The sequence below is a fragment of the Meriones unguiculatus genome, chromosome 10, assembly GCF_030254825.1.
Source record: "Meriones unguiculatus strain TT.TT164.6M chromosome 10, Bangor_MerUng_6.1, whole genome shotgun sequence".
NCBI lineage: Eukaryota > Metazoa > Chordata > Mammalia > Rodentia > Muridae > Meriones > Meriones unguiculatus.
This window is the reverse complement of record NC_083358.1, coordinates 107639187-107665794: the sequence shown is the minus strand read 5'-3', so window position 1 is coordinate 107665794 and position 26608 is coordinate 107639187. Positions and strand designations below refer to the sequence as shown.

General features: G+C 44.8%; 1 protein-coding gene across 18 annotated transcripts in view; it reads right to left on the bottom strand.

Moving 5' to 3' along the window:
* The window catches only part of LOC110545906 (myomegalin-like), a 187711-nt gene that overhangs the window by 27804 nt on the left and 133299 nt on the right, over positions 1 to 26608 (bottom strand). For 17 of the 18 annotated variants that reach the window (XM_060393029.1, XM_060393019.1, XM_060393020.1 and 14 more), the window contains 10 exons: positions 25099 to 25269; positions 24848 to 24929; positions 24057 to 24148; positions 20686 to 20802; positions 20367 to 20504; positions 19555 to 19667; positions 18319 to 18446; positions 8753 to 8841; positions 2556 to 2788; positions 19 to 451 (listed from right to left, as the gene is read on the bottom strand). In XM_060393029.1, coding sequence (XP_060249012.1) covers positions 19 to 451; positions 2556 to 2788; positions 8753 to 8841; positions 18319 to 18446; positions 19555 to 19667; positions 20367 to 20504; positions 20686 to 20802; positions 24057 to 24148; positions 24848 to 24929; positions 25099 to 25269 — 1596 coding nt within the window. Of the gene's footprint in view, positions 1 to 18; positions 452 to 2555; positions 2789 to 7022; positions 8502 to 8752; positions 8842 to 18318; positions 18447 to 19554; positions 19668 to 20366; positions 20505 to 20685; positions 20803 to 24056; positions 24149 to 24847; positions 24930 to 25098; positions 25270 to 26608 lie in introns of those variants that run through there. The other variant, XM_060393027.1, reaches the window with a different exon arrangement.

Genomic DNA, 26608 nt, shown 5'->3' with positions numbered 1-26608 from the left:
AGCCCTGCCCTCACTTACTTCGTGGGCATCCACTGAGAGGTCTGTCCCAAGACTGAGGCTCTGCGGTCTGGGGCCACACCCCGTGGTCGTATTCTCCTGCTTTTGGTGTTGGTGTTTGCCCAGGGAAGGCAGGCCCGTGTTCATTCTGTCGACCTCCCTGGCCAGGCGCACGAGGAACTCTGGTGTCCCTTTACTGTTCCCTTCTGAGCTGCTCAGGACCAGCTGTTCTTTGAGGAGGTTGATGATGTTGTAGGCACTCTTCAGTTTTCCCTGGACTTTCCTGAACTCAGCCTGAAGGCTGTTCTCATTCAGAGCCCCTTTGGCGACCACGGTCTCCACCATCACCTCGCCCTTCTCCTTGTCTTCCTCCACCTCCCATCCATCAGACATTGCTTCTCCCATCTGTTCTTTCAGCTCTGCATTCTCAAGGCAAAGGCTCAGCATGGTGTTCCTGTGAGGAACACACTGAATTTCAGAGACCCATAACCTGCCCTCATGTCATACATGAGAAGAGCCATCAGTGAGGAGCATGCAAGAATGGTCTTACAACACTCGCTTCTATAGCCATTCATGGCGGAATTACGAAAAGAGCACGAAATAGACCCTCAGTCTTACTGATCCACAGACTCTCGCATTATTTACTGTTCAGTGACCTCTGGAACACACAGGCAAACTTACAATACTTAGTTGCTTCTTCTTTTCTTTTTTATTATTTTATTATTATATTTAAAGATCCTCCCTATCACAAATTTGTTATTGTGGGTCCTGTCATTGGCTGTAATTATCACTGGTTTTTAAGTCACCAACTGATAAATTGGGGCCTGGGAATACATAAAGATAAGAAATACCTGTCAGAGCTGTAATAAAAATGTAATTATTTTGTTATTTGCCATATATAAGAGATGACCTTCCAGAGAGCAGATACTGTGTTTGTCTTGTTTATCCTGTATTTCCAGGACTGCCACACAGGCTTGCCACATCAAATATTTGTATTTGTTGAAGTAATAAAAATGACTAAACTGAGAACGATGAGCTAGAAGTCAGACATACATACAGACACACACACACACACACACACACACACACACACACACAGATGATTCACAGTCAAAAGAATCAGTACTTGAGTATACACCTAGACTAGATTTCTCAGGATCCTAATGTCTTGGAGTTTCAAGCAGAAGTTGTTAGGTGTAGATTCATGAGAGAAAACACTTCGGGACATAGAACTCAGATTTTCCAAAGAAGAAAAAAAGATGTAGGTCCATTACCGAAGTTAGCATGTTGGGGGCGAAAAAAGGAAAAGAATATTTAGTTACTTTTTTATATCTTTGTATTTGGGGGTAAAGCTTGATGTTTTCAAACTATAAACTAATGAAAATAAAGCTCAACAAGGGACTGAGTGTTAGGTGGATTCCATTTTTTTGGTGTTGTTTTTCAGGACAGGGTTTCTCTGAGTAGCCCTGGCTATCCTGTACTCACTTTGTAGATTAGGCTAGCCTCGAACTCACAGAGATCCACTTGTCTCTGTCTCCTTAAGTGTTGAGATTACAGGTGTGCGCCACCGCACCTGGTTGGACTCCATTATTTTTACATCAGTGTTTAACACTGTGTGGAGAATTAAACAACTCAAAATTGCAGGTTACTAACTCCATGGAAAAATAAAAATAGCCTATCAGGGTATCTATACATGGTGTATATAGAATTAAGAGATGCCCTGCTCCATGACATCACAACTAAATTTATACACACAGATGCCTAAGTAAAACTTACATTTTAACTTAGGTAAAGCTTAAGGAAAGAATTATCAGGATAATTCAACATAAAGTAACTGATATCTAGAATGACAAGATTTAACGAATAGTATGTGTGTGTGTGAGTGTGTGCATGACTATGAGTGTGTGTGTATGTGTGTGTGTGTGCGTGTGTGCCCATGTAGAGGCTGGAGGCTGACATCTGGTGTCTTCTTCCATTATTTCCACTTTATCATGAGACAGGCCATCGTACTGAAACTCTACAGTATCAATGTGTTTTTTCAGCATTAAAAACAAAACAAAACAAAACAAAACTCCTTGCAGCCAATGACAGATCAGTTATTTTCATAATTTTTTTATGAAGCAGCAAAGATTATTAAGGTTGCAATTCCATGGTTCAACTGTTTGTGGGTCTGAGAGGGAGTTGGGTGGAGACTGGTGGACCTGTGTAACACCTCCTCCTCAGAGGCTCTCCCAGTTCAAGCTTCCTGGGTAAGTGATTCTGAGACTTGGTCCAGAAGGCTGCACCCTTAAGGCTCCCATAGATTCTGTCTGTACACAGGCATCTGGGCAGTAACAGTGAGCATTATTACACTGGGATAGTATCAGATTACTATAGTAACAGAAACGACTGGTACTATCATTATCTAATGTGACTAACTTTTCTATGAAAAGTATACAGTAAGGTGAAGGCGGGGGGCTTGCGGTGTGGATCACCCTGGGGAGCACCGATGCCTTGGGTTCAGTGAGGTGAGTTCGTGGCCATGGTACGTCGAGATCTGAGGAAAAGTTGGGGCATACCTGATGTGGGACACAGAGGAGAATCCTGCTTCCTCGATTTGAGCCTTTAGCTCCTTGAGTTCTGCCTCAGCTTTTCTCTTCTCCTCTAAGTGCTGGTGGATTTCAGCCCTCAGGTGAAGCATTTCCTCCTGAAGATGCCTGTTGCTGTCCTCTCCTACTGGAGACGGGGGCTGAGGACATGTGTTCTGGGTCTCCATGGTCGCCAGGCTTTTTTCCAGAGCCACCTTTATGAGCTGAAAGAAAAGCATGGTTTAAAGAAGTTGGGCCACTGAAAGGCACCCCAAAACCACAGACAGGCAAAGGAAGCTCCTAATGAAACAAAAGACAAAACTGAATGGTTCCTTGCTCACGTCAGTCATAAGGGCCCCAGGATTGGCTTGGGGAGCAAGGACATTTGTCATGAGTGGGAAGGACTTGCCATCGGATGAAGAGAATCCAGAGATGGTGAGAAAGACACGCGCATACCCACCCTGTGTGCAAACACATGGGGTTTAGCCTGGCCTAACAGATGTCAGCCCTGCCATGCTTCTCTTCAAAGGGGAGTGGAGGCCCTGACAGTCAGCCTCCAAGACAGGATGCTTTATTGACTTTAGGGCACTGACACGTTGACTGTGAAGATCATGGCTCAGGGTGCCAGGGATCAAAGGCTAACTCCCCTGCCTGCAACTCAAACTCCAAAGAGGAGATGAAGACTCAGAGCACTCAGAAAACAGCCAGCAGCCAGTCCCAGGGTTTAAGTCATGGAGCTAGAGGCAGAGCAAAGCAAGACCAATTCCATAAACAACAGGAGAATCACACACTACAGTCACCGAGGGCTTGAGGTGAAGTCACCCTCCTGGACACCGAGTTTTCCTTTTTCAATTATCGCCCCTGTGCCAACGCTGTCAGCTAAAATTTCTCTACAAATCTAAGCATGTGAGAAGAAAAGTAAGCAGGAAATTTCTCAGTGCCTTTCTTCTTAGGGGTTCTCTTGAACTCGCCCCTAAATACTTCATTAAAACAGATCTTCAGGTGCCTTTCCTAAGTGGGAATTTGTGAGTGTTTAGACTTTCTTATTGCGTATGCTGGGTGTATCTCTAGCTGTAGTGATACAAGTGAAAACCTGAGTGTGATAGCCCACAGTGTCTGACTATTTTCAGAGAGGGATTTCCTCTTCCTCCTCCCTCCCTCCTTATGTTTTTGAAAAAGGTCTTGTCTTTTATCGAATACTGGCCTCAGTCTCACTAGAATCCCAGGCTGTCCTTGAACATTTGATTCTCCTGGCTCATCCTCCAAGTGCTGGGTTCACAAGCAGGTGTCACTGCACACATCTCAAAAGCGCTCTCCATTATTTCCTGCTCACATTGGCTTCTCTTCCCTTTCAGCGACACCAGTGGGAAGCTACACTCAGGTCAGTTTTGACTCTCACTTGCCATCCCTCCACACAGAAATTTCTGTGTCATGCTATTTTCCGTTACCTCTGCTAACACTGTGAGTCACGCTTGTCACTTGTAGATTTAGCTTGGTCATACAAAATAATATCCCAACTACAAGCTGGTAAAACAGTTCATGTACATTTCTATGAAGCATGTGATAGTCACCTGACTAAAGGTGACTCAAATAATAGTTTGTATATTTTTTCCATTCACTCAGGTCTCTAACATATTGAGCAGAATAGGACCCAGAGCAAGGTGTGTGGGTCAGTGATTGACAGAGCAGTGTGGGTGGTCACAAAGCTGTCGCCTTTTACTATTCTTCATAACAGAGCTAGGTCATACCTATGCTGCAGGCTTGTGGTAGCGTTCCTTCACAGCATACCTGTAAGGGTGCTTGGTACCACTGCAACCAAGACTGTCAACTCATAGGCAGCCATGTAGAGGAGGGTTATAGACACTGCTTTTCGGTCTTTAGGCTTTCCATCTCGGCTCTGAGCCCAGCAGTGACCGGACTACAGACAACATCTGTCTCTAAGACTCCTGCCAGGTGTAATCAGCTGATGCCATCTCCACATGTACCACTCAGCATTTGTAACAAAACAGAGGATTGGGTACCGGGCAGGACACTTTTGAAGGCTTATTACTATAGCCTTCATGTAACTATGTACCTCCAGTTCCAGGGCTTGGGAGGCAGAAGCAGGAGGACTATAAGCAAGGCTAGCCTGGGCTACATAGTGAGACCATTTCAAAAGTCCCCAAAATAATGAATATGTAGGCAAAAAATAAATAAGTAAACTCTGTGATTTTTACCTCTCTATATAAACTATTTGCAATGAACATAATTAAAATTATCATCACACTTGAGTATGGATACAATACTCACTCTTTTTTAACCTTGAGTGTTACTTATGCTTAAAAATAGTGTCCAGCTCTAATGAGGTCTATGCATTGATAAAATACCTTCCTGTGTGTGTATTTTATTCAGCTGGTTTCACTATACCCTTTTCTTTTACAGGGAAACATTTTGACTTGTGAAATATGAATGCCAGAAGAACCTTAAGGTTCATCTAGCCTGATTTCCCATTTCAAAGTAAGAAAATAAATTATTGTAATGATTTATACACTCAGAGGTGTCCAATCTTATGCTGTGGTGATATGAAATTATAACCTACAGATTTGCAGGGCTGCATTCACAGCTATTCTGGGCACATGGGGCCACGGGTTGAACATAGCTGGTAGAGGCCTGGTCATTGTCCAGCCTAATTTGAGGATTCACAGCTCTGAAAAATAGTTTTGGTTTGCTTGTTTTTTTTTTTTTTTAAATATAGTTTAAATATTAGTGTATGAAAAGTGAATTTGGATCCAGACTCTTCATTAGCTTTTACCATCTATCAAAAGCAAATATTCCAATTCTTTTTCACAAATAAAACTCATATACAGGGTGTGTGATATTACTGTGACTCCTTCCGGTCCAGTTTTAATCTACAATTCCCTCACTGTTTCTTTTTTCGTATCACCCAGCTCACTGCTGTAATTGCTGCTATACAATTTAACCCTTTTGAATGTTTCATGAACCTCCTTCGGACCCTCACTTTCCATTGAGTAGAGCAGTCTTGTTTTCACCCTCTCACTTCATATTTCTCTTGGGGAAGGTCAATAGTTAGATAATATTAGAGTTATTAAGAAATAATCAGTATTAGTCATCATTAGGAAAATAAAAATAACCCACAAGAACAAGGAGCTACCACCTCATACTTATTAGAATGTCATTGTATATATTTTAAGAAAGAAAATGTGCATGAGGCAATGGGCTTTCTCCTCAGAACCACCAAAACAAAGAAACACACAAATAAACAAACAACCCTCCACCAAAAAAAGGAAATAGCAAATAGCATAGGAAAGAGCTCTCATTTGTAGTCAGGAAGGTAAAGAACTAGACAGGACTAGTATGCAACTCGGGATTTCCACTTGTGGGTACACTAAAACTGAGGACAGTGTGAATTGCTGTCAGCACTCCCCTGTCAATACTATTCACAAGTGCCACAATATGGAGTCAGCCTGGGTGTCTATGAATGTATCAGCAAAGAAAATTACATATAATGAAAGACTATCGAGTCTTGAAAAGAGGGCATTTCCTGTGATTTGCTTAAGTCTGGAGAACGTTAAGCTATGTGAAATAAAGCTGCTCTCAGAGAAACAAATACCATGCTGCCTCCCTGCGTGCTTAAATGTGGACTCTGACAGAGCTCAGCTAACTGAGGGAGAAAGAAAAGCAGTTGGTGGCTACCAGTGTTTGCTGTGGGAAAGAAGTCGCAAAGCTTCACACAGACAGAAGAAATGGGCTTTGACATCAATTGTCCAACATGGTAGCTATAGTTAGCACTAAGTGTATTTTAAAATAACTAAGTAAATTTCAAATATCTCACCATGAAAAAGTAGGTGAGGTACAGCTGTATTAATTAACTTGGCCTAATTATTTCGCTATATATGTATAGATCAAATCATAACTTTGTACTCATTTAATTATGATTTGAATGTATAAGTTTAATTATGATTTGATAATAAAATATTACTATTTAAAATAGCTTTTTTTTGGAAGAAAAGCTCAGATTTAATCTACTGACCTCTTTGCATTTGAAACTTGACTACTAATGAACTTTTCTGCATTGCAAATGTTCAAAGGAACCGCAAAGGCTGACTGGTCTCTGGTGTCTTCTGTGGGCATCTCCTAGGCATTTATCCCAACCCTTACATCTTTTTCAGATCAGAATCTGTCAGCACTATCTAGGGAAGACTGCTGTCATGGTCAGGCTTTCTGGGGTTAGTGACTTCCTAGAAATGAGGAAACAAATGTGTTTGCTTTGACCCTTGCCCAGGAACACAAAGCCTGTGTTAGGAAGGTGTGTGTGGGTTAAGTTAGGAAGGGAGGCGTGGGTCAACAATAAAGTTTCTCTCTCAAGGACACAAAACAGAAGAGCTCAGAGGCTAACCTTAGGAGGATCGTTTCCCTGGAAACAAGCAAACAAATCTTTAGAATCTGGACACACAGCAGTTACGGCAGAGCAAGTTTTATTTGATTGGTAACAGGAGAGTCCCAACTCAAACTCCACAAAAGACGAAGTGAAACACTGCGGCTTCATGTACAATGACGTCACAACCAAGGTTCTTCCTAGTCGACGCTGGAAATCAGTTTTCAGGGAAAGGTGACAGGAAGAAAATGAGGCTTACCCCAAAGATTCCTCATCTAGCAGGCATAACTTCTGTCTATTAAGAATCAAGCCCTGATCGGAAAGTTTGCTACAAGTACATTTCCTATGCCGAGTACCAAGAAAAGCACCATGTGTGCCCAGGTGAAAGTCTGCTCCAGGATGCGTGGAGAAGGTGCTGACCTCCTCAGAGTAAACTCTGACCTTCTTGGGGTGAGAGAAGATGGCTGGGGGAGAAATGACTTTACAAACCAGTTGGCCTGCAAGACTTGAGGCACCAATTTAGAGCATGGAGTCCGAGCCTGATGGTCAGAGTGGTATCTTCTGCTTATTTAATCTGAAGTTATTCCTGCCTCACGGCTGTGCCAACCACCCTGTCCAGCCAACATCCCAATCTGTTTTAGAGTAGGCTTCTGTTCATCCTGAAAATTCTCCCATGAAATCAGAAAGGAAGGGGTAGAGACAACTCTGCCCAAAGGCAGTGTTATATGTAATTAAAACTTCAGCCCACTGGTCAGCAAGAAGGACTTAGAAGAAGCAAAAAGAGGAGTTCAGCTAAGACAAAATGCTCAAGGGAGGAGTGAAGGGTAGTCATAATTACAGCAACAGAAAGGAGATCTTGATCGAAAGTAAAGAAACGCGTGATGATGTCTGGTATCCGGGACAAACTCGGGTCCTCAAGAGCCCAAAAATGATGTCAAATCCCATCCAGTTAGGGTCTGTTCGCATAGCCTCCTCTTCTCAGTTTAATGTTGTATGTCTCCTCTTTTTCTCAAGCAGGAAGTGTACAGGCAGACCCAGGAAGCTTCACTTCCCCTACAAGTGTTCCTAGTAGGCCCCAAGGAAGCTGTCACTAGAGAAGCCCAGATTATTTCTAGCAGCCAGCCTTTCTCTACAACAACATAAGAGCCACAGGCACTTCGGAGAGGTGACCGTTGAATGTCACTGGGCAAGGTGGAGACACTCTTCATAGCTTCCCATGAGTGCTAAGATCACGAAGGTGCCTTAACCTCTGAGGTCCGGGAATTCGCTCTTGGCCTTGAGACATTACACCTTCTCTGATGGCAGGTCAGTGCCAAGTTCTGAGGCTTGGCTGAACTGGCTCTCTTCCGTTTCACGGAGAGAGATCCCTGCTTTGGAGGCATTCCAATCCTCTGTGAGTTTCTCAGACAGTACACTGGTCAGGCAGGCCCTAGGCCTTGCCATCCCTACTCCCCCGACAGCCATGCAATGTCTCGCTGTCTTCCGTTTTGTGTTTCAGTCACAAAAGCCAAAGAGGGGAAGCATCCACTGTCTTGCACATAAATGTTCTTCGGAAGCTAAAGCTGCAGACGGTAAATAGGGACAAAGGTAGGTAGGAAGGGATAAGGAGCGGAAATAGGAAATAGAAGTAGTGAAAACAAATGGTAGATTGAAGAGGAAGAGCGGGGAAGAGCAGGGAGCAGAGGAGGGAGCGAGCGGGTTACATGAAAGATGTCTTCCCACTCCCAGCGCGCAAAGGCTGAAGGCGAGCATCGGATCTGAGAATGACCGTGGGCCTTCCACCCTGGGGCCCTCACACCTGACTCTGACTTACTTGCTGGTGGCTGCTGTGTGCAGCCTCCTCCTCTATGCTGTCCGTGAACTCCGTGCTGGCATCTTCAGTGTCGTCGCCTGCAGCAGCACCTGGAAGGAAGTCCAGACGAGAAAGGTGACTCCTTTGCAGACAGCTTCCAGACAGCGGCTACAATTACACACTTGCCATCTACCTCTGATTTCTTCCATTCTTCAGACTCTTGGCCCTTTGGTGGAAGGGAAGACAGAACCAAGCCTTCTCCTATGTCAACATCGCTTCCTTCCTAACACCTAAGCATGAGCCTCAAAACAAGCTCACCTTGACTATCCAGCTACACTGTAGAAGCCTTTAGAGTGGCTCTCCCTCTCCCCATCTCAGTGAATCCTTCTCCGTTCTGCTTGCAGGGGATCCTGCTCTTGACGTGGCCAGACATTACTGACCTCTTTCCCACCACTGACTGATAAGCAGGCCCCTCCCGGGGTCAGGGCGGCCCCTCTCACACCCTTCCATTGTTGGGACGGAATGTGCAGAGGGTGGCAGTGTCTCTGAGGGACTCATCTCCGGGTTTCTGAGTCTCAGAGGGGTTCAGGTCAGGAAATGAGCCACGGGGTCAGCCAGGGCCTTTCTAATTCCTTCCTCTACCCAGCCCTCCCCCACACCTCTCGCACTCTCTCTCTCAGTGCCAACATTCTTTGCCCGGAAGATTCTGTCTACTGTTCTGCTCAAATGGTGTCTAGTCTCATCCCTTCTTCATCCATCGACGCACAAACACCTATATCCTGCTGTAAAGAACAAGTGGCTGCAGTGAGTGGGCAAAGATCCAGGCTGGGGCTGGGCCAGAACACCTTCACTGAGGATGGCCTTGTTCTGTACCTGCAGTGCTCAAGAGAGACGGCTTTGGTTGGGAGCTTAGATTTAAATGGCCGCATGTGGCGACTGGCTACTCTCCAGGACGGCACAAACAGGTAGCGCTTATTCCTCTTAAATTTGATTACAATAATGCTGCCCAGGCGGTTCTATATTAAGACCTGTGACCCACGTTACTGATCCTTTTTCCTCAGAACATCAAAGAATATCTATTGTGACACTTTTGTATCTCATGGTATTTGCCAGGTTAGGGAACGTTAAGATCTACTTCTGACCCCACCTCAGCAACTGATCCGTTAAAATCCCTGTTTAGCTAACCGGGTAACCTGGGACTCAAGGAGACTCTACGGTTTGTCTGAGGTTACACAGCTAATTCTGACAAGATTTGGGCCAGGTGTCTGGACTCAGGATGGCAAATCTGAGTTTCTTCCGGTGGCAAATCTGATTAATTCTTCCAAGCGCAGACGCTCATAAGTGAAATCTCAACATGAATGAACAGAAGAGTGGCCATACTTCCTGCCTATCTCCACAAAGCCCAAACTACTTCTGTCCTACACACCAAGCAGGAAGTGGGCAGCTCATGCTGTGCCTTCCAATTCTTAGTACCTGAAAGTCCTTGCAGGCACTTGGATGAGCAAGCACTTGGCTTGCTCGTCTCAAGGAGCTAAAAGGTGGGTGGCAAGTGTGCTGACAGCTGAAGGCCCATGGTCTTCACTGAGAAGGCTGCTGCACCCTGCCAGGACAGCGGGGTTCTCTCCAGCGAAACCATTCGCCAGGGGGCAGGCGGCCACATAGCACGGCAGCCAGCACACAGCAAGACTCTCCAATTGCTCTCAGAAGTGGCAGAGCCCTCTCCCTCAAGGTCCTGGCAAGTAGCGGGCGGACGAGCATGTCCCCTAAGCCTGAGCCACTCCGGAAGCCCCCGGTGACGTCTGCACCATGTTATCCGTACTTTGGAAAATTTGTCCCTGTCCAACAATAGAGATGGCATTTCTTCCCCGCAAAGAAAATGAATTTTCTCAGGGACAGATGAAGAAAGCAGCTCTCCCCATCATTTCCCATTGCCTCCCTTTAGAGCGGGAGAGTGACTCTCAGGAGCAAGAACGCTCTTCTGTGAGGCCAGCATTCCCGTGTCACTCTCGCTGGCTGTGGGGTCTGCTCTGTGCCGAGTCCGTATCCTAAATCCTCCCTGCATTAGGTTCCAGGAGTGAGTTGGGGGGCCTTTCTGCTGCTGGAGTTACATTTCTTCTATTCCTCTTTAAAGAACTGGGAGGGGACAGGGTGCCTTGTTTGTGGTTTCATCAGAAATTAGATACAAGTGAAAGAATAGGCCTAGTTACCCTAACCCTCTACTGTATGGAGGTTTTGTTTCTCTCTCCCTTAATGGAGTTTGATAGTTACTCTGTTTTTTGCTGAAACTAGAAATGCTGAAAATGTGTTTGAGAAAAAAACCAGAAACCAAAAGAAAATAGATTAAAATGACTATGTTCTCTCACACAAGGTCCTATGTAGAAGCGATCATTAGACATCCCCCTTTCTGTTATAATTTCCATCTTTTTTAATGGACGAAAAACAATTTTCGTAGGGCTGGCACGTGGCTCAGTGTTAGTGTGCTTTGCCTAGCAAAGCCTGGGGTTGGTCCCCAGCACCACACAAAACCGGGCCTGGTGGCGCACACCCGTGACCCCAGTATTTGGAAGGTGGAAGCAGGAACAGCACGAGTTGAAGGTTACAGGTGCACAGCCACACAGGGAGTTTGAAGCCACTGAGACCCTGCCCCGCTTCCAGGAAAAAGAAAAAAAAATGTTTTGTAAAGGATTCCCTTTTCTACGCTTTTTACAAGGCAACTGAAGACCGCTGTCATAACTATGGGGGGATAGTTTAACTTTCTAGTTGAATAACGGAAGAGAGCAACACTTTAACGTGCGAATCTCTGAGAGCAATAACCTTGCTTCTCTCAGATGGTGTTTTACATGTCAGCACGCACATGTGGCTTATAGTCGGGTCCTTAGCGGATGCGCTCACTGTGGTTCTTAGAAGTCTCTAGGCTCTGAAGCACACGGAATGGAGGGCTGCCACGTGTTCCATCGATATGTAGGCGTTTTCTATTAGCTATGCAATTTCACAGAGCGCACCGAAATAAAGCAAGGCGCCAACAAAATCCTTGCATCGATAGTTTAAGCGTTGTGCACACATAAGATAATCCTATCAGTGAGGCAGAAACCCACACTTCCGTGGGTATTTTCAAATTGAGGATGGCATGGTGTTGAAGAAGGCGGGATCTGGTGCCAGATCATCTGTTTTATCCTGCCTTTGCCTCTAGTTACGTGACTTTAATTAGGGTTGGGAGTGCTATCTGTTCTGGGCAGCACCTGTGGACTTCACACAACTTCAGACTTCAAAGGGTTTGCCGATGCTGTGCTCGGAGCAGCGCGTGGCCCTGTGTGAGCAGTATCATTTTGCCGTCGCTGGGGAGCTGAAGTGGTCCCTGGGCTGAGCCCTGGTGTTACTGATTTTACCTGCATGTCTTTCGTTCTGAATTGCTGTTTCATAGGATACGTGGGAAAGCCCAGGCAGTCAGGGACAGAGGTGATCCCTTTTGGAAAGCCTCCATTGTCATCATCAAATTAGGCCTGCCTTGAAATGCCACTACGCATGAGTAAGCTTTATAGGAAAATGTTTGCACTTTCCTGTTAGTTCTTCGCCCTGTGAAAACTGGGTGAGGTGAAGGCACTCTCCCCAAGTCCCTCCCTTTCGTCATTATTTCTTATTTATATGGGAGCAGCAAGGAGCAGCACCTTCCCACACTAACTTCAAACACGGCAGGGCTCATGTGGGACTTAGTTTGAAGAGTTGAAGCTCACAGACTGAGTCTGCAGGCCAACTGTCCTTTCCCTGAGGATCCCCCACTGGCCCTCTCTGGCCCATCTCACTTTCGTTCCCAGGCACTTTGCCAGCGCTCATTTATCAGAACACTCACATTTTCATATCGTGAACCAAGCCTCGCTGGCTCAGGATTACGGATGCTGTATAAGGCTCAAAGACAAAAGCTCCGTATAAAGCTGCAGTCTCCTCTACTCTCTTCAGGGCTGTATTGATGTCAGGATTCTTTACGGTTTACCTTAGTGTCTGCTGAGGTTTTCTTTCTTTCTTTTTTTTTTTTTTTAAGATGCTGGTTTTTGAAAATAAGTAACAGAGCTTTATTGCCAGCAGCCAAGCCTCTCTATGTTGCACGTCTGTCTTTCAAATGCAATGGTTCCTAATACGGCTGTCCAGCATCGGTGTTACTAAGAAGCGAGCTGTGTTAAATGGCTGATAAGCAAAGTATCATCAGATGACTTCCCAGGCTACACAGTCTCAACAGGACTTTACGGTGTCAACTTTTCAAGCAGGTTGTTCATTCAATGTTTCACCTCTCTTAAACTACTCAGGACATGTCTAAATTAGGGCCATCCTGGGCAGAACACAAGGAATGCCCGTAATATCTGTCCTAGAAAGTAATTCTATCAGGTCAAGGAATTTCTCTGCTCATGGTGTATTGGGGAAGTGCAATGCTGTTTCTTTGGTCTTGCTTCTTTGAGAGGAGAAAATATCAGCTTTCCTCTTCTTCAGTTAAACAAACATGCATGCACAGGGTCTGGGCTGGACTTAGAATTTTACTACAATGATCAAGAGACTGACTCCTATAAAGGAAAAGAATAAAAAAAGATATGAGCTTTATCTTTCTCATAAATCTTTAAGAATGAAACCGAATAGCTTCTGTTGGCCTTTGATGCTTTTATTGGATCAGTAACAAGTTCTGGCATGTCTGACCTAAATTAGAGGATTATGCTAACACACATATAAATTAAGACCCCACAGCATAGATATTTACAGTCTGACAGCACAGTTCCATGAAGAATGAACTCTGAGAAAATAAGCTTAACTGGGTGAAGAAAGTCCTGGAAATAACTGAGTGCCAAACTTTCTGATCATGTAATGTGTCACTTCTTTCTTCATCTGAAGTTGTTTCTCAACAGCCCACAAAATTTCTCTCGAAAAAAGCAAGTCCCATTGCTCTTTATTGTTAACTAATACCTCAAGCATTGACATGTACGGCTTATGGAACACACCTGTCTACATGTGTGCTTTTGGGCTGAGCAGTCCATCTCTAGTACAGAGACAGGCAGCTGTAAGAAGCAGGCCCCGGGCACCCTTAGCCACTAACACTACCTGCCTCCACCAGGGTCTAGGGAACAGGGTTCATGTGTCTAACCGTCCCAGTCCTCAGGGTACTTTGGATTAAACCTTTTACAATACTATAGCACATTCTACCTTGTTCTTCCAGCTTTAGCACGAAGAGGGCAGCACCATAAAGACTTTAATTTCTGGAATTTGATTTTAAACAATGAAAAAGGAAATATAACCTAAAACGAGTGCGTCACTTTGTAAGCTGGATTATTCTTACCTGAAATCTGGTAAAAACCTGTTGGCTAGACAGCTTTCGATTGCCCTTCTATTTCTCATTCTCTGTCCGTGATAAATTCCAGTGCTAATTTTTATCTGGAAAACTCATCTTGGCTTACGTGATTATATATATAAAGAACTGAGGACTTACCTTCTGTCAGTACTCAAAGTACATAAAGGTAATATGTTTATTTTCTAATTAGAATGGAATGCTCTAAAAAAAAATCATTGTTACAAATGGCAATGGAGTAACTTCAGTCCATAATCCCAAGTGTAGTGAGATTCGAAACTCTTAACCTAGAGAAATCATTGCCATGTTCAATATACTCGCATATCTTTGGTTTTTATTACTGGATTGCCAGAGATGGACATTCCATTTCCAGATGCTTTTCTCTAGGGTATAAATGGGTCTAGACTACCAAAAGGAGAAGAGTATGCTGAGCTTCAGCCTAAGAGAAATGAGGAAATAAATGCCCATGCTTGCTTCTCACAGAGTGCTAGTCTATAAACCGGAAGACTAACTCCATTTGTTCTGCTATGAGAGCTACAACATGGCTTTCCTGATGTCACAGAAAGTCTTTCTCCTCTTCCTGTAGGACACTGCTGGTGAACCTGCTCAATACTACGAAGGCCCTTGTTGAAGAGACAGCTCAGGGTTTTCAGGAGTTCCAAACATGAAGATTTTGTGACTTTCTCCTATAAGAGGATCATGAAGGTATGAAATTCTCACGGAAGTTTTCTGAGTCAAGTCTAGCTTTTAGAACTGCAGCATTCAGAGGAATGTCTAAACAATGGGATCCGAGCTTTGCAGCAGCTGCTCGAGGAAAACAAAACTATTAGAGGTTTTAGGACTGGGCTTAATGGTCAGGCACTTCAGGCAGCCAATCAAATGTTACTTCTGAGAAAGGAACGGGTGTCAATGACCTGCTGCATCTCTTCCCCCACCATGAGAGTCCAGACCAACGTGCAGATCAGAGGCAGGAGGGCTGAATGCGCCTGCTTGAACTATTTTGATGCTGCGATCCCAGCGTTTGCTACCTACATACCAGGAGCACAAACAAGCATGTGGTGGGAGGGCTTTTGGACACTGTTAAGTCCAAACTACCAAATCCCTTCCAAGGGGACCCTCTGTAGGTGAGATGCTACAATGGGGAGACCCTCTTTCTATACATAATGTAGCTGAAAATGTTTTAACATATAAGCAGTAATAAAAATATGGCTGCTGCCTCTACCTGAACGAAGAGATGTGGGTATGGAGACGGATGAGGCAGAAGTGGGAGAGATGGAAAACAAGTATACATCATGCCAAAGGAGAAGGACAGCACAGTAAAATGGCTCAACAGTTCCTTTCCAGAAGCTATAACTTGGCTATGTTGCTAAAATTAGACCATCAGAAAGATGTTGAATAATTGATCGGACTTCAACAATATAATCTAAACCTGTGGTAGAGGATTCAAGCCCAGTAGTGCAGCACTTGTCCAGCATGCACAGAGCTCTGGGTTCAAGCCCACAAAATCAGATACACAGAAAGAAAAAAAATCTAAAATAGGAGACAGCTTCAGCTTAGAGAAAGTGTGTCAGGAGGACTTGCATTTTATTCCTTAAATAAATCCTCTTGATGCCTTTTTCAACTCAACGGTTCTAAAAACTAGACTTATCCAGTTGACCTCTCCTACTCTGCAGATACTTCCCGCTATTTAAAAGGAGTTGTGAGACAGATGAAACCTATCAATAACGGATTTTTTCTCAATTAAAGTTCCCTGCTTCTAATTAAAGAAAGCCTAAGGAAAAAATCTACTCCATTATCTCTCTTTCAAGACCTTTCTCACGGAAGCAGAAGCTTTGGTAAGTACATGGTGCTTTAAATCTAAGTTTATTGTCATATTTTTAAAAATCCCAACAAAGGCAGGCAAAGCCAGCTGACACAGTCGGCACTCCTACAGAGGAAGGAAGGTTAGAGCATGCTGAATCCAGTTATACGAGTACTCCGTACAACCCAAGTACCATCCACCGAGGCTCACACACTGCGATTCATCAGAATTGTGCTATGCAGCCAGATGTCACATTATGGGAGCTTGTGAGCCCAGCGCATTCCCCCAGGGCAGCACGGACCTCATCCTAAGCCTCGGCAAGGTAAGTACCAGATTTTAGTCATGTTTATGAAATCAGTAACAAACTCTGAATTTGCCTGTATATCAACCTACTCGTTAAGAGTCTGGCAGATGCGCTAATTATTAACAGACATTATTAAAATCACTGTGAACCCTTAAAGCCCTGGAGTTACCCACAGTTGAGACTTAATAGCAGCTTTGCAAAACTTTGTTGGTCAATTAGTAACGTTAAGTAAACATGCTTCCTGCCTGCCTTGTAATGACTTGACAGACTGGTCTTTAGTTCAACCCCATCCTCCTCTTCCTTGTTAGTTTTGTGTAGGCAGGCCTTAGAGCCTCTTAAAATGGGGGACTATGGAAGTCAGATGGTTCTGCTTATACTTCCTCTGTCTTTCTATGAGTGATTCCTTCTCCCCCTAAGGGCAGTTAGACTGAAACAGCATAGTCATTAAAGGGCAGGGCAATCTTTGTGAACTACTTCATCAGAAGATTCCAGCTGCCTCTCTGGTGGAACATTTCCTTCCTGTCCACTTGGGATTAACAGATAGTTGTCTGTTACAGACACAGCTGAGGTTACAGAATCCTGAATAGAATTCAGAATGTCAACACATGGATGTAATGTGCCATGTCAAGAGGAAAGGAAAAAAAAAGCCTTGGGCTCAGTCTTGCTTAGGAAGGGGACTTGGTTTTTCCTAGGGTGCTGGAATCCTGGGTTGTATGCTCAGAGGAGCTGAAAGCTTAGTTTCTAATCTGGGAAATCCATGCCCTACGGCAGTGGAATTCCCATGGTGCAGAATCCACAGGCCCTTGCAAGTATCCTGTTCCTTTCCACATTCTTGATACTTAAGATGCTAGAAACAAAAATCTTCAGGGCATTTCCTCTGCCTGACATGTTGTCCTGAGAGAGCAGAGAACCTGTGTGTGGGGCTCTGATGCCTCCTTCTGAGGGACCTGAGCACATCAGCGCCTCACACTGACTTACTGCTCCACTATGAAGAGATACGCACACCAAAGCAGAGGTAAACAAAGGGTGCCACCCAGGTCACCTCCAAAGGAGGATCCAGAAGCTATACTCTTCTCTGACCCTGAGATGCTGGCGGGCAGAAGTGGCAGCCATGCCCCGCATCCCAGCACCCAGAAGGCAGAAGCAGGTGCACGCCTGTAAGTTCAAAGCCAGTCTGGTCTTTGAAAGCACATTCCAGGCCAGCCATAGTGAGACCCTGACAGCCCCCTCCCCGACAAAAAAATCAAAAAACCAAAATTGAAACAAAAAAATGGGGGATGGGGGTGGGAAATACCACACAGAAGATTATCTTTTTATCTAGAGAATTCTGATTTGGGAAATCGTTTTTAAAATCATGTTCTGATTAAAAGTCATGCCCGTGGCTTGGAGAAACCCTAGTTAAGTGAAAAACAAGACTTTTGTGGACATGCAGACTAGAACTTAATGTTCACTAACCTGATCTTGTTTGTACCTCTCAACAGTCAACTCTGAAGAGCCTCAGAGGGCGAGACAGTATGGACACTCTTACGGTCTCTGCTCCTCAGCTCAGGCTAAATCCAGCCTCTGGCTTTGATTTTCCTTAGAAGGGCTACGCCATCCCCTAAAGACGTATTTACAGACTCTCAATTTCTCTCTCTAAACCTGACACTCATTCTTTATTCCTTTATTTGATTAAGCATTGCTTTTAAAGTGCAGGGTTTGACTGGATGCCAAAAAAAAAATGATGATACACACACATGCATTTTATGACAGGGCATGGAACATGTGGAATGGTGGTAAAACAGGGAGGGGGGAATAAACTTTATTGGCCCGTGGAAGGGGTAGAGGATTGAGGACAGGCTAGGGAGAATAGGGAGAAGAGCAAGTGTGAATGGAAAACTAAAATGGGATGACTGAAGATGTGCAAACATCCTCCATGACCTCCCCGTTGGCCTGAGGGACGGGATATGCCGGAAGGAAGGGAGACTACAGTGGCTTCACTTGGCAGCAGCCACCACTGACACCAGTCCTATCGTTAGTAAGTCACTCTTACGCCCGTCGGGTCAGACCCGGCTTTCTCTGGTTAGTGTAAACACGGTTTCCATCCTGGGCTGCAGTGCGACCCGCCAGTGCTCAGAAGCCATGCTTGTGGTGAGCTCGCGCACTTTCCAGTTCCCCACCTCCAATGGCGGCCAGCGTCTCCAGCCTGCTTAAGCGCTCCAGGCTTCTTCCCAGAACTTCTTCCAGGCGACTGCGTAAGACCTGGACCCCTTCCAGTTCCACCTGCAGAGTTCGGTCTCTCTCAGAGCTAGTAAACATGCCACACGGAAGGAGAATAGGTTAGCCATCAGCTGTAACGAGTCCACGTTTTCAAAGAGCCGCCCTTGCCAGTTGGGCCACCGGCCTTCCTAAGGGCAGTAGTTTCCAGGGCACAGTAAGCGACCGAGGGCGCTGTGTGGCACCTGTGTTCACCGATGGAGCATAAACACGGCCTGAACCTTCCTGTAATGCCTGCCCCTTTAGCCAGATTTGGAGCCACTCCCACACAAAAATATAGCGCATTCCTACAGCAACAGAAGAAAACTTCATTGTGTGCTAAGAGCTTTAGGCTGAAAAACGAAAAGCCCAAGAAAACTGAAATGTCCATGGAAACTGGACTGAGCCAAGGGCTGGAGAGAGCTGTTTTCTCATCTGACGGTGCTCTGAGAAAAACCAGCGCAGAGGACTAGCATTCCAGACATTTTTCCCAAGTGGTCCTTAACTAAACAACCCCCCACCCCACCCCACTCCCACCTTCATTTTCCTGAGGTTGAATTACATTTCTAAAGCCGAATGAGAAATTAGAGAAAACTGAATAATAATGAAAAAAAAATGTTGAAAGAACAAAAGAGGCCAGGAAAGAAGGCAAGAAAAAAAAATGAAGGTACTCTGGGATGAGCTGTAAAGATACATATCTATATACCATCGCGTATAACCGAAATTGCTAAGTGTAAGAAAACATACTCATCACGATACCTCATTGGTGACTCTGGGCAGAATTTGCCACCACAACAAATATATTTCTTTCCTGTCACTAACCCAGTGTTAGGTGCTGAGAGCCATCCTGTGCATAGATGAGCAGGTGTTAGCAGGACACGGAGCAGAAAGGTGCTCACAGAGAGCACTCCCTATCTGCAAGGCCTTCTTCCAGACCCTGACCCGTCTCCTTGGGTAATCTTTGCAGAAACAATGGGAAATTCTATTTCTAATTTTAGATTTAGACACCGAGGCTCAGCCCAGTCCACACAACAAATCACAAAGTGGGTAGATCCCTTTTTACCTCTTTGGTACTGTAAATATCTGTACTTAATAAAAAAACAGAAGAAGGAAAAAGAATGAAAGTTGAAAGCAAAAGAGCCAGGCAGCCCCTCTCTTACTTCTCTGGATGGGCATGGAACTTGACCAGGCTGCTGTAGAGCTGCCTCTCAGCTTGCAGGGCCTCGTTGAGCCGACTCCGCTCATCTACCAGTCCTTCTAGTGTCAGCAGCAACTAAGGAGGCAGAGAGAAGCAACAATGTGGAAACAGCAAAATGAGACATGAAGCCACAGTAAATCCTGAGAGACAAACCACAGGCTATTAGCACACACTGTGACCAACTGCCAATTCTCATTTCTTAACCTTTCCACAGTATTTTACAGCTTTCAAATCAACATTATACTTGAAATCATTTCATATCTTAAAAACTATTAGTCAAATTCAAACATGGGAGTGAGGATTAAGAGAGAAAAGAGAGATTCAGAGAGCCAGAGCCAGAGAGAGAGAGAGAGAGAGAGAGAGAGAGAGAGAGAGATATTCCGGAAACACAGGAAGGGGGCTAAGATGGAGGGATGAAGGATGGCAGGGATAAGAAAGAGGGAAGCAGGAAGAACCTAGTAAATTTCCAAAGTCCTTTCTCTCGGTACTTATTGGGCATCTGCATCACACACACTGTTCTAGTTTTGAAGAAGACATTCACCACCCAGAGACAAGTGTCATGGTTGAGCCCTAAGTCATACTGAAGACAAGCTGTGAGAACATGTGACCAGCATGGAACTGTTAAAAATTAGTGCCAGACTGGAGTAAGCTAAGTAGTGAGAGAGAGAACAGTGCAGACAGGCATAGCAGACAAGGCAGACTTCTGGAGACTCTGGCACTGAGAAGGTTAGACACGGGAAGCCACACAGGAGCCTGTGGCTTCTAATAACTTACCTGTTGTCTCCGGTTTCCTGAAACTTCCTGACCCTGAGAGTCAACTGAAGCAACTTTTTCCCGGAGAAGTAAGACCTCTTGGGTCAGGCGTTCCATGGCTGGTATGTCTTCAGGGTCGACCAGTTGCATTTGCAGGTCCTAGAAGAAACATAAGCAAATGTAAAACTATAATAATATTATTACTCAGCAGAGGAGAGACAGATCTTTCTGCTCTATTGCAAGGCCAAAGGCTCTGATATATTCCCATCTTGTGTGAAGACGCCCTATAGCTAGCTGAGCTGCAAACGATTCCAGTGGGTTTTAAAGAACTTTGCAAGACCTTTATGAGGTCTTCTTTTATCTGCATGTTCCTGGTCAGGGATTCCAAGTCAGCAGCCTGCACCTGCAGCTCTTCCTCCTGCACAGCCACCATAGATTGTAGAGCTGACAGTTCTATCTGTGGAGACAAGAAAAACCGGCATCAGAGGTCAAAGCTTTCTCATGTCGTAGTACCAGAGGAGAAAATGGAAAAGTAGCGGTATGGGTCAAATCAGTTAAACGGAGTGTTAAAAGGATGCTCTAAGAGAAACTGTAAGGGTATTTTTAATAATGTCTTCTATTACTATAAGTAACAGGTTTAGTTAATGGTTGACTGGCATGTTTACAAGCTGGTTACAGCCAGCAGAATCAAGAGCTGCAGTTTATCTCCTGTAACTACTTCAGCTAATACAGGAACTCATGGCAGACTTAGAATGCCTACAATTTATACTCCTTAATGAATTACTACAGTCTTAAGCAGGTGCAGGTGCTGACATCATCAGGGAACCACATGCCTCCTGGTGCAGAGCATGCTGCCACTACAAAGAAACTTCGCCAGCAGTTACACCACGGGCACTCAACTTTCAGCGTTGCACCTCCTTTCCCCCCAAATGACAGATCTAACGCTGAGAGAGATCATTAAACACCACGGTAACAACCGCTCCTGCTAACATTCCCTGCACGCCTGCTACGGCCCAGGCACATACAATGCATTACTTGTATTTAGTTCTCAACACACCTAACGACCTGGAACCCTCTAGTCCTCTCCTACTTCAATGTCTGCCATCTGACTGCAGCACACCAGGCTTGCTGATGACCAAGGACCTTTTCTCCTACTGCTCCGTCAGCCGCTGTCTTGTCCTCTCAGGTAACAGCCTGCTCAAGGAAGCCCTTGGGCCCTTAACGGAGCAGGTCCTCCTCTGGGCTACTTTCCCTTTGTCACACACACACACTACAGTGTATAATTACTTTACCATCTAAGACTACGACATTTCAGTTGCTCGTCTGTTTGGTGACTGTTATTGCCCTAGTAGGGAGCGCACAGATCCAGGGAAGGAGCTTGTTGATTCTGCAGGCCCTCTCATCTCCAGTTCTAGCTCTGGCCTAGGGAATGCATCTCATGAGTAAATCCCCCAGCAATTCCATGATGTAACCTCTCTCCAATGACAGCCAAGACGATGTCTACACTTCAGTGCGGAGACAAGTCGACTGAGGCATGAGGAAATTAAGGAACTAATTTAAGAGCATAGAGTTGGTAAATAGTTAACCGTTAGTGCACAGTAAAGGCAGGCAAATCAGGCTGCCAGGCTTAATGTCTTTCAACAGGTACTGTTGACAGTGGCGAGTTATTTTAAGTGAGCATTTGAAAGACCTATTTTAAGATAGTAGGTGGCGGCAGAGTGAACCAGGCTTGCTTGACTTTCTCCTCCCAGTCCTCTACTTGGGAGGCAGCTGCCTCTGGGAGGCTTGCTTTCCCTTCTGCTTCCCTTAGGGCCAGCCGCCTGTGGCTGGGTAGGCCGAGCCGAATAACTCTGGGCCCACTTGGTGTTGGCAGCAAGGCTTTATGTCAGCGTTAAAGCTGATAGTGTCTGCCACTGACTTTATTTTTCAGGTTGTTCAGAAGGAATGGAGAAGCACAACTCCTGGGCCCCCTTAAGAGATTACTGTAAGTCAATATCTCAGTATTTGCATCATTAAAGACAACACTAGGGCTGGAAAGATGGCTCAGTGGTTAAGAGCACTGGCTGTTCTCCTGGATGACCCAGGTTTGATCCCCAGCACCCGCACAGCAGCTCACAACCATCTGTACCTCTGGTCCCCAGGGAACTGATGCCCTCTCCTGACCTCTGAAGGCTCCAGGCACACATGGGTGTACAGACATACATGTAGAAAAAGTAAATTTATTTACTTTATATACATAAACTATATAAATTTATATATACATAACATAAATTAATTTTTTTTAAAAGTTGATAAACACAAGGAAAAATATTTTGCAGCATTAAGGTCTGCTGACAGACTGACATGGGTTTTAAGTCCTAGCTCAAGCTGCCAACAAAGCTTTTACACTGAGGTTCAGTTTCCTTGTCTGCAAGTGAGAGTACGAATTTCTAGGGCCACAAAGAACTACAGAAAACATCTTTAAAATGTTTGGCATGTAACAGAAAAAAACCGCTTTGCCACTTCCACTACCAGACAGTAAGGGAATGTTTACAAACACTGAGAAGCCCAGAAGGCTGTTAGCATTAGAGGGAATATGTAATGGTCCTGGGCTCGGAAGTAAGTGGTTGGTTAAGAATACAGAAAGCTGAGCAATAGAAAGCATTTATTCAGAACACACAGTCACAGCCCCTGCAATTTTATGACCCTCAAAACAGGACAGAAGCAAAAAGGAATGTTAACATAGATCGGGAACATGAGGAGAAGAGGAATGGTGGGTGGGAACCGCAGCGCCGGGAATGGATAATCACACAGCGGCGACAGCAGAACCAGAGCAAGGAGCGGCAACGAGGGTGGGGCTCTCAGGTCAAGAGGCATAATCCAGACATCAGTGCTACAGGAGAGACCAAGTCAGGGCAAAACCCAGAAAAGCAGAGAAACTGAGCTTTCCGAGTCACCGTAGGAATCCAGGACAGTCACTGGCCAAACTGGATGTTGCAGCTGCGTGTGAGTCTCCAGTTCAGTCTGGCCCTCTGTGCTGAGCCCTAAGCTGCCTTCTAATCTATGTCATTAATGGACATGCAGCTGGGTGCATCAGGAAGACATTCTGTAAGTCTGAGAGATCTTCTAAGACGAGATGAAAACTCATCGACAGAAAGAATCAAAACCACAAGGTGGGAAAATGTCCACTCTAAGAAATGACTTCGTAGTAAGTATTTGGGGTGTACAGACTTGGGTTTACACCTCAGTTTGGACATTATGTGAGCCCCTACGTACATGTTGAAAAAATTATATTTCTACGTTTTCACCTATAAAGTGGAGATGATACTATTTCCCATGAGATGTGGGTTTAGGCCTTGAAGAGCACAGAGCGTGTGAGGAACCTCAGTGTACAGACCTGCTCATGCTCACATGCCTCTCATTTACTACTTGCAAAGTTCACATGTCTGATGTCATCGCTAGGCAAGGGTTTCACAACACTTCTGTTTGGCACAAGTGCTTGACGATTGTTTTATTTTAGTACCAAGAGGGATAGAAAAAAGAATTGACGCTTTCCACTGCAGGGAGAGCATCGTATTGATGTGACAAAGACATACAACATTCATGCTTCTCTCTGGGAAGAAAGGCTCACCTTGCATTTGAAGTCATGTGGAGAACTGGAATGTTTAAAACATACACCAGTTTGAAAGAAGACCTAGGAATTGATGAACTGGTCCCGACCAGGAAACTTACCTGGCTTTCTCTTTCCTTTTTAGCCATGAGCTCGAGTTCCTCCCTGGCATTACTCAGCTCCTTCTCCAGCCCCGAAACCATGTCCAAGTCTCCTGAAACAAACGCACAGCACTGGCGTTAACCACGGAGGCGCTCTGTGGTCTCTGCTGCCCTGTTTCTGGGAGGTGTAGGCTAAGAACACGTCTGTAGCAACATTTATAGTGGAGACCACCACAGTCAAGATGTTTGCTAAAAAGAACAGGTGGGAAAGGCTATGACATGCTCACCCGGCATACTCCCCTATGCACCTGAGAGAGAATGGGACCGATGCTGGTGAACTGACTCAGATTTCAAGGATACTAACGCTACACTCCAAAGAACGCATTTACTCGAGAAAGGAGCAAATGATACACCCATCCATCTACACATCTAAATGATCTGCTTATTAAAAAAAAACACATACATAGGAAGGAGCACAGCCTAGAAATGAAAGTTATTACTCTCAGGAGGTGAACAGAACTGAGAAACAGGGATAGAGATGGGCCTTCTGAGTATTCCGTTTTATATATGTAATTTCTGAAGTAACATTTAATTTTTAATATATAAGTTGATTTAACAATGGGTCTGAAAAGAACTAAGAAAAAAAAATATCCACGTAAGGTTTGGGCAGTTTTTCTTGTAAAGTGATGGTGTCTCTAGAATTCAGAGGATTCCAGACTGGTTTTCTGAACTATCGTTAAGTGTCCTGACCAGATCGACTAGACAGCAACAGAGCAGGGAAAAGCAAAGCACAAAACAAAACGGCAACTTACCTAATGTGGACCGGGGCACGCTGGCATCTTCTCTAGCAGTCAGTGAAGTGCTATCCTCTCTGGAGGGCACCTGCAGAGAACCCTGAAAACGGAAAGGGTTGTGAGGCTTGGGAAGATGCAGAAACTATGCTCCCAATGACAGACTTGGAATAGTCTCCTGTGATTTACGGTTGAAATGCCCCAGCTGCTGCCTCAAATGTCAAAAGGGAATGTGGTCGCTATGAATATTGCTGTGAGTCTACAGTTCTTACTTGATCGGTCTGCTCTCCCAGGTGGGGGCCGATGGAAGTCACTTCAGCTTGCTGGTTTGAGATGAGCGCCTGAGATGACGCCATTACCTCTTTCCCTCCTAAATACTGGCGCAGGGCCTGTAATTCTGAGTTTCTTTCCATGAGGGCTTGTGCCATTTTTTCTGCAGCAGCCTGGTAAGGAAGGAATCACAAGGAACATTAGAAAGATATTAAAGTAAAATAAATAAAATCTACTTTCAAATTTCTTCATTTTTATTTGATGTGCATGAGGGTTTTGCCTGCATGCATGCCTGTGTAACACATGTGTGTGGTGCTGATAGAGGCCAGAAGAAGGGCCTCTAGACCTGGAGTCACAGATGATTGTAAACCACCTGAAGGCTCTGGGAACTGAACCCAGGTCCTCTGCAAGAGTAGTGAGGACTCAACCACTGAATCATCTCTCCAGCACCCTCTTCCCTGTAAGGCTCCAGGACCATCAGGGAGAGAGGAAAGACTGTAAGAGGTCAGGGGGGACCACACTGAGACTGTCTTCTGGACATGACAGGAGCACTGCTCTCAAGAACTCACAGCAGCTGTGGTCATGCAAGACCTGCACAAGATGAAGCCAGTCAACATGTCAGCATGAAGAGAGGAGAGGCTTTCTGAGACTGCCCCCTACCTGAGAAAGCCAGTGATAGTTGATGGTTGCTGGAGGAGGGGGAACCCATGTCTTTAAGGGTAGAGACCCTGGGAGATTCACTTGGATGTCCCTACGCCCATAAGCATATGGGAATTAGGAATTAGAATCAGTGGGCTTTAAAAAAACAAAACAAGTTGAAAGGAGATGGGGTACATCTGGGAGGAATCAGGAATCAGAGGGAAGAAGGAAGGGCAAATATAATAAAAATATATTATTACATTCTCAAAAATAGAGCTTATATTTTAATAGTTAAGAAAAAAAAAATCTCCCCCATCTCCCCAAAAGAGTAAGCAAAAGCAAAAGCAAAAAAAAAAAAAAAAAAAAAAAAATCGGGCCTGTCAACACTTCATCATAAGTGGGCAGAAACTGAGAACCTGTTGACAGTTACTGGAAGACAAGGGACCATTTCTCTGGTGGGTAGTTATTGATAAGTTGCCCTTGCTCCAGTAATTAATCTCCCACTCATGCTTAGATAAGAACCCTCAACTGAAGTCAGCAGCCACACACTAAAAAGACTTGAAAGTACAACGCGTGCTTATTCAGAAAAAGAAGTGCCAGTGGGAATGGGAGGTGGAGGAGAAAGAGAACACGGGGTGAGGATGACCAAAATTCACTCTATAAATTTATGAACCTGTCAACCAATGGAAAGAATTAAAAATCTAAGTAGTTTATTTCTAATCCCAGTTTCCTAAGATGCTGATGATGCAAAGGAAAGACCCAGAACTTACTTGTGACCATTAGTGTATAGAAATGCATTCAGGGCTGAGCCTTTAGTGTATAGAAATGCATTCAGGGCTTAGCCTTCATTTAGGGCTGGAAGATGGCTCAGCA